At 31.5% G+C, this 16082-nt stretch overlaps 2 protein-coding genes and 1 long non-coding RNA gene across 17 annotated transcripts in view; 2 read left to right on the top strand and 1 right to left on the bottom strand.

The window, feature by feature from the left end:
• The window catches only part of LOC132726843 (dedicator of cytokinesis protein 3-like), a 146569-nt gene extending 145209 nt beyond the window's left edge, over nt 1-1360 (top strand). For all 15 annotated transcript variants that reach the window (XM_060712222.1, XM_060712220.1, XM_060712223.1 and 12 more), the window contains one exon: nt 76-1360. In XM_060712222.1, coding sequence (XP_060568205.1) covers nt 76-399 — 324 coding nt within the window. In that variant the 3' untranslated portion in view covers nt 400-1360. The remainder of the gene's footprint in view (nt 1-75) is intronic.
• Nucleotides 1361-2709: 1349 nt separating this feature from the next.
• On the bottom strand, nt 2710-3030 carry LOC132726845 (uncharacterized). Its single transcript, XR_009625266.1, has 2 exons — nt 2894-3030; nt 2710-2822 (listed from the first exon to the last, which is right to left on the bottom strand). It is a non-coding gene; the product is annotated as an uncharacterized LOC132726845 (long non-coding RNA).
• Nucleotides 3031-10033: 7003 nt separating this feature from the next.
• Nucleotides 10034-12946, top strand: LOC132726846 (uncharacterized). Its single transcript, XM_060712236.1, has one exon. It carries the CDS (start codon nt 10192-10194, stop codon nt 11650-11652), a length of 1461 nt encoding a protein of 486 aa, XP_060568219.1. The 5' UTR covers nt 10034-10191; the 3' UTR covers nt 11653-12946.
• The last annotated feature ends 3136 nt before the right edge of the window (nt 12947-16082 follow it).

Below are 16082 nucleotides of genomic sequence, written 5' to 3'. Positions count from 1 at the left end.
TCGTTATTATACAAATCTGATATTTTAATTTATTTGAGCTTTCACAAATGTAACTTTTTTACTAATTTTTCACAGAGTACTACAAAAGAAGTTCACACGCCTCCTAGCAGATCGGAGAGACAAGTACCCCCGTTGCCACCGAGGAAAGGTTCCACAGAATTAAGCCCTAATGCCAACATTATGAGAAATGGTGCGGAAGGTATTGTCAGGCCATCAGTGTTGTCAGTGCAAGGTGTAGCTAGGTCAGACTCAAATTCCTCGAATTCCCCCGTCACGATACATAAAACAATCAACGAAGAAGCCGCGCCACCACCGATACCAAGAAGAACAGAGAGGAAATCACCTATAACAAGTCCAAAAGTACTGGAATTCAAAGATAACCATTCAACGCAATTTTAACTTCATGAACGTCAATCAAACCATGAGGGTTTGGGTTAAACGTTATGATAAGTGAAATTCATACATGTACTTCAATACCTGAAAACTTAGTTTATTGCATTCGAAGTATTATTTCCGAAATCATTTTCCAGATTTCCAGTGTATGCATTTCACACATCTTTGAGTGATTTCGAATGATTTAATGTGTATATTATTTTCACTTATAAATATAACCGAAGAATTTGTACAATTTGTCAAGTATTTATTAAAGAATACAGAATCAGTTATAAGTTAAAGAGGGATATTGTTTATAAGTTTTGTATCTATATTCACTTCCTTTTCAGTATATTATGCCTTTAACCTGTTGAATTTATTTTAGTAATGATTTTTGCCAGGCTACGAATTTAGAACAGTCCATTCAAAATTTAAGAGATTTTATTATTAAAATACCACAAAAAATTGAGCTACCAACAGTATAGAGCACAGATGTGCAGGCTGGCCTGGCTGTATACTGGTGACAAAGGCTGATTACATTTGGTTCCAGCAGGTTAAGGGTTCGAGAAGTAAACGTTTACTGAAATAACATTGTATGTCATGGAACTGGAACAAAATGGCTGTATTTCAAATGATTTTCAAGCATTCAACCTTTTCGTTCCCCAAAACCTTTCATGTATCATTAAAGACAGTTGTTAGATATTTTTGATATTTTATTTAAAATGAAGCTTTATTATTGTGTAAATAATAGTTAATGTTGTCACCTTAGTGCAGTAATCGTTTAACTCCTTATGTAATTTAATACGAGTTGAACCGTTACTTCACTAAGGTGACAAAATGTATGAATTTGTCAGGATTATATACATTATATGTAAATACGGACACAGAAATTATTGTAATGATGTTTTATTTTATGTACATATTGTTTATACACTGAAAAGGAACATGTAATTACATTAGATTTTTTATAAAGAGATTTTGTTACAGATTTTATGTTGTTGTTGTCTCATCCATATTTGTACAATTTATTTTTATAAATAATGTCAGATTCCTTGAAAGTAAATGCTGGAATAAGCCTAACCTTTCTCTTTCGGATTCTGTTAAATGCTTTGAAGTCGGGACTGTCCATTGTGGTTGAACGGATTTCATTATTTCATTTACAAAATAGTAGACTTTAGCACTCAACGATTTTATCATTGTAGGTTCTTTTAATTGATTTTACCAAAATATATTTGTAGTTTGAAGGTATGCCATTTTATAAAATGAAGATGAACCTGTATTTGATGACGAAAAGTCTTTATAAAGCTATAGACACACAGAGGATAGTGTCATTTTCAACAATATGAACTTTACACATAGTCACCTGTGTTACACAGATGGCACTATATCATTTTAATTTTTATTATAATTTATATATGGTACTTTTGATAAAAATTTGCTGAAAATCATCACTTTATTTTAATATAGACAAAAGCTTTAAAACATAATATTATCTGGCTTTCACTTTTTGCCATCTCCATATGATGATTATGTTTGACCAATTTTACAAAATAACTTGTCGCAACAGTATAAAAGATACGCATGATAAAAGTGCTGAAAGTTTAAAAACATAATAGTTCATGTATTTGTACAAACCTGCAGTTTAATACTTAATTCATTGGCAATGGATGATTCTTCATCTGACCATTATTGTCTGGCACAATCTTACCAGCCGATCAGATATATTCAGTTAAGTAAATGTTTAGAAATTTCTCCTGAAAAAGATATATGTTTTTTCTACCAGATTGAGCAAGCACATTTGTTATACAATTTAATGTTTTTAGAGTAGTTTAATATCATAAGATTTGATTTGTTTTGTTCCTTGCTTTCTTAATAGAAGCTCAAACTACTAAGTGTGCATTAGTAGGTATTAAGCCAGAAATCAGATATTAGAGCCCTTTATCAATGCCATAGATTTATTTAGAGGTTTTTTTTATCCATACTTAAAATTGTTTAATTGATGTACATATTATCATTGATTGTTTTGTACATACACATGTTAAGTTTGGGAATGTGTTTTCTATTTATAGATCTGGGAATTTCTTTTATCAAAGTGCTTAATTTATAGTTAACGATTTCTGTTACTGTATAAGTATGATCAAAGAAAGTAAGAGTTGTTCTGCCGGACCATGGACTTCAATTACAGTGGACGGACATTTCATATACTAGTATTTATGTCATCGCAACTTGGCTGTTGATTTAAAAAAATTATTATATCGTTTTCTTGCTGCTGTTTTTTTTTGCTTTTAAGTTTCAAAGTTGTTTGTTAGAATAAGTACTGTCACAGAGATGGATTAATTTCCCCTAATGCCATTCATAGAATACCAAAGTTATTGTGCTAAAGATTGATTTCATTTGTAAAAAGTTGCTGAAAATGGCTTCAAAGGTGATGCAGACTTTATGATATATACCTGGTATATATCATAAAGTCTGCATCACCTTTGAAGCCATTTTCAGCAACTTTTTACAAATGAATAGTAACCAGTTATCAAACTACATATTTTGACGTGTGGGTTATGCATTTATGTATTGAACAAATTATTTTTGTTAGCTATGTTACTATTTCCAGTTTTATCCTGTTCTTGCTGACTGTTATACAACAGTAACTATACTATGAGGGAGCTTGTTTTAAAAGAATTTGAAATTAAATTAATGTTGGCTTGTAATCAACCATTAATCCATTTTATGCATAATGCACATGTTTTTTTTTTCATTGTCTTTCGTATTTTGATATATTTATGAAACTTTGATATGTTTACTTATACAAAAATATGAAGAAGTGCCATTTTTATAACCATTTTACTTTGTTGTTCTTTTCTACAAAGATGCAGAATTTTAGGTTGCCAGTTCAGTTTTTTACGTTGTTTTTTGCTCTCTCTTTTACAAAAATGTTGAATAGAAAGCTTTTTGTTATAAAAAAGTAAATGATATCTATTTCATTGTATTTAGTTAACTCTGCTTCTTTGTGTTAAATTTACTACTTTATGTTTTATTTACTACTTTGTATTAAATTTACTACTTTGTGTTTAATGAAGTATTTTGATAATGAGCAGAGCAGTTATTTTCAATCTTAAAACTTCAGAGTTGAGCAAATTATTGATAAAAGTTACTTACCTTTAAGAACGAATAAAGACAGTGTTTCTTTAAATGTTTGAAATGAGAAATCAAATTTAGTTTGGAAACAAACTAAAAGTTAATAGAAACTTTGTTACATAGGCTTATGGCACCATGAAGATTTTGCTCTACAGTAAAATTAGAGTTTTGTTTTACTGATAACATTTTGTGTAACCATGGAAACGAAGTTATGTTGTCTGACTTAATATCACCCTCTTAGAGTAATTTTTATATCATCATGAGGCACATGAATATCACCTTCATTGACAATATTTTCAGGGAGATATTTCTTCTATCACCCTGTAGGGTCACACAACTCTTTCACCTTGGTTACAACTCTGACCTTGGTTTCAACTCTTTGACCTTGGTAACAACTCTTTGACCTTGGTTTCAACTCTTTTACCTTGGTTACAACTCTTTCACCTTGGTTACAACTCTTTGACATTGGTTCAATTTGTTAATTTAAATCCATCCTAACAAATTTTAGGATAATATCAATGTTTATTTGGCTACAATTTTTTAAAAAAATGAACAAATTATTGTCCATGTAGTTTTCTTCAACAAAATTGCTTTAATTGAAAATGATGTAACCAGTTTTGTAATAAGTTATTACAATTTGATTAAGATATAATGTAGAAATCCTTTAGATAATGGCTTTTTATTACTTTGGAGTGGATTTGCATGTTTTTTTTGTTTGTTTTTACCTTACTTAGCCCTGTGATAATTTTGCTTTATGATAATTGTTTAGTTCTTAATGCATTTGTCTTTGTTAATGAATTTATATGATCTTGTTTAGTTTATTTTTGTTTATTTTCTGCAATTTGAATTTAATTTAAAAAAAAAATGATAAAGCATTTAAATCAATATTTAACCTGCTGAATTTGTGTAATAGAATTTCCAGCATTTAAATTTGGAACAGTCTATTCAAATTAAAAGATTTCAGTAACAAAATACAAAAAAGTTTATTCAAAATTAAATGATTTCAACAAAATACAAAAAAGTTTATTCAAAATTTAGAGATTTAAGTTACAAAAAACAAAAAGTCTATTCAAAATTAAAAGACTTCAGTAACAAAATACAAAAAGTTTTTTTTCAAAATTAAACGATTTCAATAACAAAATACAAAAAGTTTATTCAAAATTAAATGATTTCAGTTACAAAATATAAAAAGTTTATTCAAAATTAAGAGATTTCAGTAACAAAATACAAAAAGTTTATTCAAAATTAAATGATTTCAGTTACAAAATATAAAAAAGTTTATTCAAAATTAAGAGATTTCAGTAACAAAATATGAAAAAAAAAGTTGAGCTACCAACAGTATCGAGCCTGGTCAGACTGCATGGTAGTACAAACTGGCCTGACTTGAACCTGGTGGCAAAGGTTAATCACTTAGTTCCATTAGGTTATGGGTAAATGGTATTGTATTTTTGTTAAAAAGTATCAAACATTTTGGCTCTCTATAAAAATTTAAGTTAAGTGTAAAGTGCAACTTTTGTGATTGTATGAAGAAAAAAAAGATTTTTTTTATGCTCAAAAAGTTCCTATCACATCCAATTTGACAAAGGGGTCGGTCTCATGTTATTGTCTCAACCAAGTAAGAATCAAGGGGAGGAGTGCTTATTTGAGGAATGTACTATGAAAAATCCAGATATCGTACTTATCCTTGTAGGTTTTTATAAAGTATTAAATTGTTTAAGATAATCTTTTTGTTTGAATTTGAACTGTAAAAAAACTGCCCAAATTATCTGAAAATGAAATAAAAAATGATACAAAAATTTGACTTTTCTATCAGACATTCAAAAATATTTCAATAATTGGTTGTGGAAATCCTAATTTTCGTACCGGCTCATGTTCTTATCACACTTTGTATTTGCTTGATAACAGATCGTTTATAGTTGATATCATGTACCTGTTCATTCAGGGGAGATAATTTCTCTTTTGTTTCATAATATACAAAGTTTCAGACTAATCCAGAGTGTTTCTTATTATCTATTTTTTGTAAATAAATCTACAATGTATGTATATTTTGATCTACAGTAGACATAATTTTCACAAATCTATTTAACACCATGCAATAAATAATATTGAAATTGATACACTGGTTTTGTTTATGTTTTGACCATTGCCTGGGTTATACCCCTCATGGATTGATAGTTTGGGGGTCTTACTGTTTTTGTCTGACTGTCTGTCTGTTTGTCTATCCGCCACAAAACATTAACCTTATCTATAACAGGGATTTTTTACCACCTACATGTACAATCTCCAAACCCAGCAGGCACAAGGTAATAAAAAAATGATTAATTGTTAAAAAAATGCTTATCTGTATGGCTTTGACATCATGGAACAGAAAATCATTTAAATTTTATGTTAAGTACGGTATTAACAGGAAAGTATGTATGTGACAAAACCTTGAGAATGTTATTTAGAGGTCTCACATTTGATAAGTAAGAAAGACTTGTGCCTCCCATCAGTTACTTGTATCAGAATTCGAAGTAATGTTCATTCTAGATAAGAAATTCTGTAAATAAGTTATTGAAATTCAAAGTACAGGAGTCGTTCCAAAATTCTAGATTATTAAGACAAAATAAACATCCAATAGTTGAAAAATTTATCCTGTGCATGAGAAATTATATAACATCACAATTTCATCTCATATTTTACTTTGGTTAGACATTGAAAACATATTCAGTAACTTTATTCGCACAATCACTTCCCCAGATAAGCGTTAAACTAATGTAACTTTTATATAGAAAAGGGTTTAAAAAGAAAGAAAAGGGTTTAAAAAGAATATCATTTATCAACAACTCTTTGTATACAGAATGAACAAATCGCCGGTCCGATAAAACGGCCATGTCACGCGCAAATGGCTCTGAAATGTGCTTTGTGTTCGGGCTTTGGGACCTATATTCCTGTAAGGAAGACTCCCCAAATTAATGAAAAACGAATCCAGTTCGGAATGAGACTGATTGTGTTTTAAGGGGTTGCTCAAGAAGTAGGTGTTTTTTTAAAGAAAATTTATACACTTTATTTCAGAAAGAACAAATAGCCAGGTCATAAAACGACCTCTCCGCGCAGAAATCTCCCGGACATATTACTCAGATTATGGCTTTGGTCCATACATGTATATTGTGCAAATAAACCCCTCCAAACTTATACAAAACCGATCCGTTACGAATTCAGACAAATGGTATTTGAATGTTTTGCTCGAGAAAATGTGTTTTACGAAAATTTACACACTTTATATAAAGAAAGAACAAATCACTTGTCATAAACAAAATGACAAAGCCACGCAGATAATTCCTGGACATTTTGCTTGGGTAAGGGTTCGGTCCTTATATTGTGCAAAGAAGACATTCTAAACTAATACAAAAACGAATCAACAACGGAATCAGACGATTGGGCAAATGTCGTTGTAACGGTCGGCTTGATAATATCGTGTTTTGTATGAAAATATATACATGTTATATTCAGGAAAAAACAAATCAACGGTCAAAAACGACCACGCCACGCGGAAATCTCCTGAAAATATTTTTTGAGTTAAAGCCTTGGTCCTCAGACTATGCAAAGAACACCCTCCAAACTAATACAAACACGAATCCGCGACGGAATCATACGAATGTTGTTTGAACGGTTGTGTTTAGATCATGGTGCTTTTTACGAAAATTTGTACACTTTATATAGAGAAGGAACAAACACACGACACGCTTGGCTTCTGGTGTTTGTCCTCATATTGTGCAAAGAACACCTCCAAACTAATACAAAAATGAGTTCGCAATGGAATGTGACAAATGCTGTTTGAACGGAGGACTCAAGAAAATGGTGCTTTTTACGAAAATTTATACACTTTATATACAGAAAGAACACACCGCCGGTCCAAACAAACGATTATGCCACGCGGGAATCTCCTGGATATTTTGCTTTGGTTAAGGTTCGGTCCTCATATTGTGCAGAGAAGACCCTCAAAACTAATACAAAAAAAAGAATCTGCAACGGAATTTCAGACAAATGCTTTTTTAACGATTGGCTCGATAAATGGTGTTGTTGGTTTTTTACGAAAATCTATACTGTACACTTTATAAATTATATGGAAAGAACAACCGCCGGTCCAAAATGACCAAACAACGCGGATTTTTTTTGGACATATTGCTTGGGTTAGGGCTTTGGTCCTCATACTACTTGAGAAGTTTTCTTTTTCCTTTATTCTTTAAGCAAGTGATGATATCCACAAGTCATAAACATACAATAAGCTGTGTTTTATTTAGAAAACAAAACACTAACCCATTTATACGGTTATGATCTGTGAAATCTGATCCTTCTGTTTCCAGAATATTCTTCGCATGGTTTTTGACAAAATAACGATGATATCCTATGTCTGTCCACCATATCTGTAACGTTTCACTGATTAAAATTGTTAAATAATCCTTTGTTGCATGCTTAAATCGTCTGCATGTTCCAGTTTGACACATAATTATTTACATTGCAATTACTTCCGTTGAAAACGGATGTTTACTTTTTGACTATTCAACAAAAAGATATTTTATACGCGAAAAGCACACCAGGGTGCAAACAACTAAATTTTATGGGTGTCATAGTTACTCCAGAGAAGAAATTGATGTCCTATCGGGGTTTAACGTCGAAAATAAGAATGAATCGAGAAAAAATGGCGGCCATATGTAACAGTACAAAATTCTTGGTCACATGATACACTTGCATTAACAGTAAAAATAACTCCCAGAGGCCTATGGTAAATTAACATTACGAAAAAAGTGAGGGGTAATAAAAAAGCTTATTCCCTGCGGTCTGAAGACCGCAGGGTATTGGTACGCGTTTAACTTTTGAGGCATGGAAGAGCACGTGACCTGTTTTCGGTACATGGAGGAGCATGTGATCTGTAAATCGTACATGATTGGTTAATTGACCTTTTCGAAAACCTAGCTAAATACCGTTTGCCGGTACGTTACGGATTTACCTCTAGGGAATTAGTCCGAATTACACCTAATTAACAACAAAAAACTATTACGTGATATTTCTAATTTTCTATAATTATTTTACCGTTTAAGGTGGAAAAACTTGAATGATGTGTTTGAAAATTATCGATGTTTCTTTAGTATCTATCTCAAATTTTACAAACAATAAATTGTTTATACTGAAAATCTACAAAATTAAAATATTCGTAGTGACATCTGCCATACTAAATAGAGATATATTTTGCGTAAACTTGTGTGTTTACTTTACTTTTTTTGCTCGGAATTATTCAGAAAATGGTATTTTATCATTTTCTTAAAAAGAAATACATAATTGTTTTATGTTTGACCTTCTCCAGATATTGAGCGAGTTCATAAAAAGTTTATGAAGCAAGTTTTAGGTGTTAGACAACAAACATGTAATGCTACCGTATATGGTGAATTAGGTAGAGTTCCCCTTCTTGTTTTACGTAAGATTAGTATTGTAAAGTTTTGGTTTAGAACTGCTAAGAATCCAGATTCATTTTTGTATAAACTTATGATGATGACAGATAATAACAATCAGTTTGTTAATAAATGGACCAATGATGTAAAATGTCTCCTTCAAGACTTAGGCTTTTCTTACTTATTTGATAACCCGCATTCTATTTTTCTTAAGTCTATTATCCAACGTATATATGATCAATATTATCAACAATGGTTTTCTGAAATTAATAATTCTAGCAAACTTGATACGTATAGTTTAATTAAAAGCACGTTTGGAAAAGAGAAGTATCTTGATTGTATTATAAATAATAAATATAGAATAGCCCTTTCACGTTTTAGATGTTCTGCTCATAAATTAATGATTGAAGAAGGAAGATTTAGAAATATTGAAAGAAATCAACGATTTTGTTTAAAATGCAATATGAATGTAGTGGAAACGGAATATCATTTTTTACTTGCTTGTCCGTATTACATTGATCTACGAAGAGAATATTTACCTAAATACTACTGCTCTTGGCCAAATGTACACAAATTTAAAATGTTAATGAATAACTCACAACAGAATGTTATAAAGAAATTATCTCAATTTATTTACTATGCAACTTTAGCTAGAGAAACAACTGGTAGCTAATTCCAACTAATTTCAAACATTAATTATAATAGTCTTAATATTTATTTCATGACTGTGATATTATATATGTAATATTACTTTTCTCGTATTTAGATCTTTTATGCATTTGTTAATATGTTAATATGTTTTATATGTATGTATACACGCCATTATTGTTTATGGCAATAGACATTATGTTTGTGCCTTAATAAAATCTTGAATCTTGAATCTTGAATCTTGGTCTCAGGTCTTTAACGGTCACCAGTTTCCAAATACCTTCTTCTATATTGATCGGTTATTGTCAACTATATTCCTGACACAAACGTTTATTTATCCCCCAAACAATGTTGAAAATAGTTAAATGAAATATCTTTATATCATTAAAAATGATCCCCGCAGGAAACCATTTTACTTGTCACTGATAGCGAGATTGCAAGTGGACACCGGATGTATGTTTTATCAAGGAAAGCGACACTTACGTCGGTGAGAAATCATTCGCTTGCAAGGGCGTAATTGAAACACTAGCAATGAAATTTTATATTTAAATTTTAACGTTGCAAAATAATTCCATATCTGACAGGCATAAAAAGATTATGATGTAATAAAATGGCAGCTGCAAAGGAAGGAATAGTTAAAGATATGTGTATATATGAGGCATTAGAAAACTTGGGATTTTCGAAAGATTTGACAGTGAAACGGTGGAAAATCAGCGATAATGCTGAAATAAGTGGGACTAGAATTACAAAAAGAAATTGGCGTACTAATATAGATGTCATTGTCGCTGGGAGCCGCGGAGAAGGGACTGGGGTTGCCTTTGAATCAGATGCCGACGTAATATTTGTAGATCGTTCAATAAAATGTTTTGAAAATACACCGTCTCATCATGAAAAAGCAAGATATGATGCAGTATTTAAACTTGATACACGTAAAGACTATGTTCCACCGGGTTACTCATTTTTAGAGAAAGTTTCACTAAAGGAGAAGGAAGACAATTCAATGTTCTTAGGATTTCTAAAATCGGCCATTACCCGAGTCAACAGAAAACAATACTTACGAAATAATGGCGATTTCATAGGTGCAATAGCAAATAATGCAGCTAGGGAGAACTCTGGATGGTTTGGACGACAATTCCAGATAGAAACTCCCTCTGGGCCATCAAAGCCTTTTAAAATTCCAATACCTTTCATCGATACTGGACATGTGTCCATAGATTATGTAGCAGCTTTTCCTTGTTCATTTCCTTCAATAGAGCAGTGGTGTGCTAGAAAAAGAATGTTCGGCTGGCCTAATAAAGATTTAATAGACGCTATCAGAAATTTTGATGTCTTTGTAGTTCCTGTTGGAATGACCAATACAGACATCGACCGGCTGCAATGGAGGTTGTCCTTCACCTTAGCAGAACGAGAGCTGGTGCGTTCTTTTAACGACGTGCAAATCAAATTGTACGCGGTGATGAAAATGTTAACAAAACGCCATCTCAAACCTGTTTGTGAAAATATTTCTTCCTATATGATCAAAAATGTAATATTCTGGGTGCTTGAGGACACACCCAATGACTTTTTTACAAGAGAAAATTTCTGCGAAATACTATCAGTTACACTTGGCAGACTAAAAACGTACTTAGTAGCAGAATATCTACCAAATTATATGATGTGTGAAAGGAATTTGCTAGATGATAAAATATCGAAAAGTGAGGGAATTTGCTTGCTGAGCCGTCTAGACGAAGTAATGCAAGATGTGAGCAAAGCAGTATTTGAGTGTCCTTTGATATACGAAAAAGAAGTTCACTCAGAAAAAAAGAGATGGCTATCTGTACTTGAACAGCTACTTGCTGGAATCTTTGCGATACCACCGCATCAATGCGACGACGTTGAGAAGGAGCTGCATGCTGCAAATTCACCTTTTGAGATTTTACACATTCTGTTGAAAGGTGTCGTTCCAACTATTCGACAAACAAATCCCTATGGTTTCTTCGATCTCTTAATTTCAATGTCAGATCAAGAAATAATAGAAGCCGGAATGAAGTGCATCAAAAATGCCGAGGACTTGATGATTTTTTTCCCTTAAACGATTATATACAACGTTTGTTAAACTTATCAGATTGTAAGACATACAAAAACTAATCTAAAGAGAAACAATTCAAGATGCCGTCCAACACGGCCAAATGGAACGATTTGCGAGCTGGGTTTGATTTGCCTATTGATAGACTCCTACCTTCCACGACCGCTTAAAACGGCTAGAGCAGAATGCAATTAAATCATGAAAATTGTGTAACGTGGAATCATTCACCTGTTCATGAATTGGAAATGCTTTAGATTCAAAACTTAGAACCCTTGTAAGACGCATTCATGACGCATTTTACCACACGTGAACAACTTAAAATGTATTCAAATCATTATGCAAGGAAGTTATAGTCGATGGCAAGTTTGACGTGAGTCAACATTGAAACTAGTTTTTCAAGATTTAACACGCCTAGCCAATTAAATTATGCATGTGATGTAACTGGACAAATATACATATCAGAATGAATTTTCATTATAATCTCGTTTACATACATGCTTCAAACTGAAGTAGATTTCAATTTTATGTAGCCAAAAATATAGCATTATGTAAAAATTTAAAATGATGTTTGGGTAGGATAGAAGATTTTTGTTTTTAAATTCTTATCTTAGTTCATTTAAGTCATGAATGTTTTCCCATCAAATTAGCCTTTCAATTTAGGGAAAGTGCAATATCTATATACCAGTATTTAATCACTTTCCTTTAATTACATGTATATCATTCGGAGGCCGGATATGTCATGATCCTGTATCGTTTATCATCCTCTGTATTTTTGTGTGTGTCATTTGTACGATAACCACCGCACTACTGATTTCTTTTTCGATATCTCTGATGTATAAAACACTTACAAACTTTGATCTGGCGTATGCACAAGTCCTAACTATCTTTCGTTTCAACTTTTCTTCCGCAATCATTTGTACATAACTTCCTGTTGACGCTCACAATCAAAACTCTGCAGTACGAATACATTAATGTTTAAGATGTAAAGTTTTTTATAGTTTACCACAATTATTGAGAAAATTATTAGATTTGTCCACGAACCTCTGGATAACGCCTCGTATATGCTATATAATATTGCTGGTGTCATTGCTTCATGAGATATCAATAAAGTAAAATCGACATAATTCAAATAAGAAAATTTCAAGTCAAATTGTATTAGTGCACTTAACTGTATTTGGAAACGTGATTAGAGTAGCAAAATGAAGTATGCTGTACAATTTTTTTTTGATATACAAAACTACTTCAAATTATGACAAGAAATAAGACTAAACAAGAAACGAATAGTAAATACAATGAAAGAATTAATGACAAATATTAGAAATGTTAAGTCAACGAAACTAATTGATACAACAAAAAGTCAACGATACCCAAATAAAATATTTGCAATTCATAAAAATAAGTAGATTGTCATGTTTCTGTGACTGTTTTAAGATTGCAACCCCGTTCTAAAATTTCAATTTCAATTCGGTCTTAAAATTCTTACTTTAGAGGTGTCGCCGCATGATCTAAATGCCCAAAATTTGTATTTGTTAGAGGTCACCTACTAAAATTGTTTAAATAATTCCGATTTGTTGCATAAACAGGTAACAGACTAGAAACATCATCTAGCAGACCTTCACAAAGGTTGTTCGGATTTTGACCCCCGGGACGAAATTAGCCTTGCCCTGGTTGCCATGTTTTATGTATATAGTAGAACCTTCAAAATATTCCTTAAAACGAAAATGGCTGTATAAGATATTGGTTTTTCTATATAAATGATTCATATTCCTATTTAGACTGTGGTAAGTTAGTTAAAGGCTACAGTGTCATTGACCTCTTTGGCTTGTCCTACTTATAAGTAGAAAACTATTTGACCTGCAGTATAAAGATTTAATATGGACATTAATCCTGACCAGTAGATGACCCCTATTATTTTTATCAATTTCTGCGGTCAGACTGTTCAAGGTCAAGTCATGGTGGCCTTGACCACTGCAAGCGTCTACGACAAATAACTTTAAACATTGTTTGCCTATCTTCTCAAGATTAAGTTGGGCCTCTGGTCATGATTTGTAGTTGACATTTCTTTGATTTATTGGTAACTTGGTCGAGGGTCAAGGCCTAAGGACCACGTCAAAATTTGCATTCAATTTCAGCTCAATAGATCTCAGTTTACTTAGATTTTGATCTAGTGTGGTACTTAAAATTTGAAAATTGGATTCAGAATTTGACTTTAATATCAGTTGATATGACGTTGATTTTGATTTTTTGGCCTATTTTCTAGTATTTGAATTTTTAATCTGGTTTTTAGCCTGTATTTTGTAACATAACCTCCTTTACTTTTATACACATTTGTGAAAATACAACAGACCTATTCAGTTTGCTATTGCAATTACTTCTATTGAGATACTCAGTTTAAAAGTTCTGCAAAAATATTTATTTTATTTCAAATTAAAAGTTAAAGTACTAGTATGTTACAAAGGGGGCTTTCGAATTTGTTTGAAAACAATCATTCATTGAAAAGTCACATTGTCAAGACAACCATTATTCATATTTCATGTAACATGTTTAAACGTGACAATGAAGTCAATCTTGCTTTGTTGATTAATGTCAAAGGTCATATTTTGAAAAAGCTTCATTATTTGTAAATTATCGCCTTCGTATTCCGAACTTAGCAACATCTGTACATTGTCATTTATTTGACATGCTCAAATCAGACATTGCTGAATTTGTCTTTAAGTTCAGTTGTATACGAACAAATAATAAACTACTGTGCATATATTCAATTACTTTTGTTACTACTATAAGTGTTATTGCTGCGCATGTTTAATCAAATGCAGTCTTGTTTAGTTTTTTCTTTCTTGAACAGTTTTAAGTCAAGTATTTTTTGATAACAATATTTGGAGAATAAGGCGCTTGACAACTTAAAATACTTTGTTTTACTCAAACAAATTTGCATTCGGGTAACTATGGGTTTCCTTCGTGCTTTTGATTCACATATGAAATATATACAGATAAATACTATTTTTATTGTGGAAGTCAACCAAATATCACAGAAATATTGTCCTATAAATCCCTTGTGCATATTGCCATGTTAATTAGCCATCAGAAATATGGGCGTTTGTTGTTTGTTTTTATATGTCATATACTAGTAATAAAGAAATATCATTTGTATGTAACAACCTCTCCTACATGGTATTTTAAGAAATTATTCACATGCAAACTTTGTTCATTTTTAAATGTTTTAATGTTTACATCATTCATATCATTTTATTAATAGCCCAGTCAATTTTAAAAACCAATATTTCACAGTGAGTGACAAAATCACTAGCGAGGGACAAGTTCAGGCCTTTTTGGTCTAAGATTAACAGCTAATGTTGAGTCAAACTTTAAATTTTCTAAATTGTAAGTCTTTATTTGAAATTGAACTGTTACACATTTTTACTCGATTCTCCAAAAGTCAGCTTTTAATTATAACTATCAACATGTCAAAAATCCTCAAAAGCGATTTGAAAATAAAAAAACGAAATCTCAGATGCAATCTCGAATGCAAGAAAGAAGCAGGGGACACAACATTAGCTTAAAACTTATGTTTGTGATTATGAGCATGCATCTATTGAGCTGTTATCTTCTTGCTGACAGATGTCCTTTCTAAACTTTATCACATTCACACGCAAAATATTGTTCATGATCTTTTTTTCAAGTATGAATTAGATGTAATTAAAAGTCGCCTGTTTACTCTCAACAATACTCATTTGATTGGAATGTTACGGATAATAGTAAAAGTGAATATTATTACAAGATGATTCAGTACAAGTCATTAATCATGATTAGCGTGTAAAACAGTATCTTTTTCCGCCATAATGTACGTCAAATCTTTTCATAAGAAGGTTTGTATTAATCATTTGTTAACATGGATTTAATATCGATTTACAGGCAAATAAAGCATTCAGAAAAAGGTTCATACATTTTTATTCCGAATAATTTCTCTGTTTTGATATGTTTATTAAATTCATTTTTCAACTACGGCATATGGGAAATATTACAGGAATCGGACCAAAACATGCATTTATTTTGCTTTTATCCTTTTCTTAGATCAACAAAAAAGATCTTGTTTGAGTAGAGTGATAGTAGCTGATATATCCAACCAGAAACACGCATGCTACACATCTGTTCTTTAAAGAATATTATTTTGTGTGAAATATTCTTGGCGCACGCAAGTTCTCAAGGTTTCCTGGCGGCGGTACTCTCTTGTAGACCCGATCTTTCAGGCCATTTTGTTAAGGGCGTATTTATTTTAACGTAAGTGCCTGTAGAGTTTTATTTTAATTTATAAACCGTTATTATCTATAAATATTTGTTCTCTATAATCAAATGAATTTAAAGATAACTTTTCTTTTACAGACATACAAAGGTATTTTTGTTAAAAGAATCTCAGACAGCTACAAAACAATATTTTT

Source organism: Ruditapes philippinarum, unplaced genomic scaffold (assembly GCF_026571515.1).
Source record: "Ruditapes philippinarum isolate M1 unplaced genomic scaffold, ASM2657151v2 ctg651_1_1_1_1, whole genome shotgun sequence".
In the NCBI taxonomy this organism is placed as follows: domain Eukaryota; kingdom Metazoa; phylum Mollusca; class Bivalvia; order Venerida; family Veneridae; genus Ruditapes; species Ruditapes philippinarum.
The sequence above is the reverse complement of the archived record's forward strand: the minus strand, read 5'-3'. Positions and strand labels throughout refer to the sequence as shown.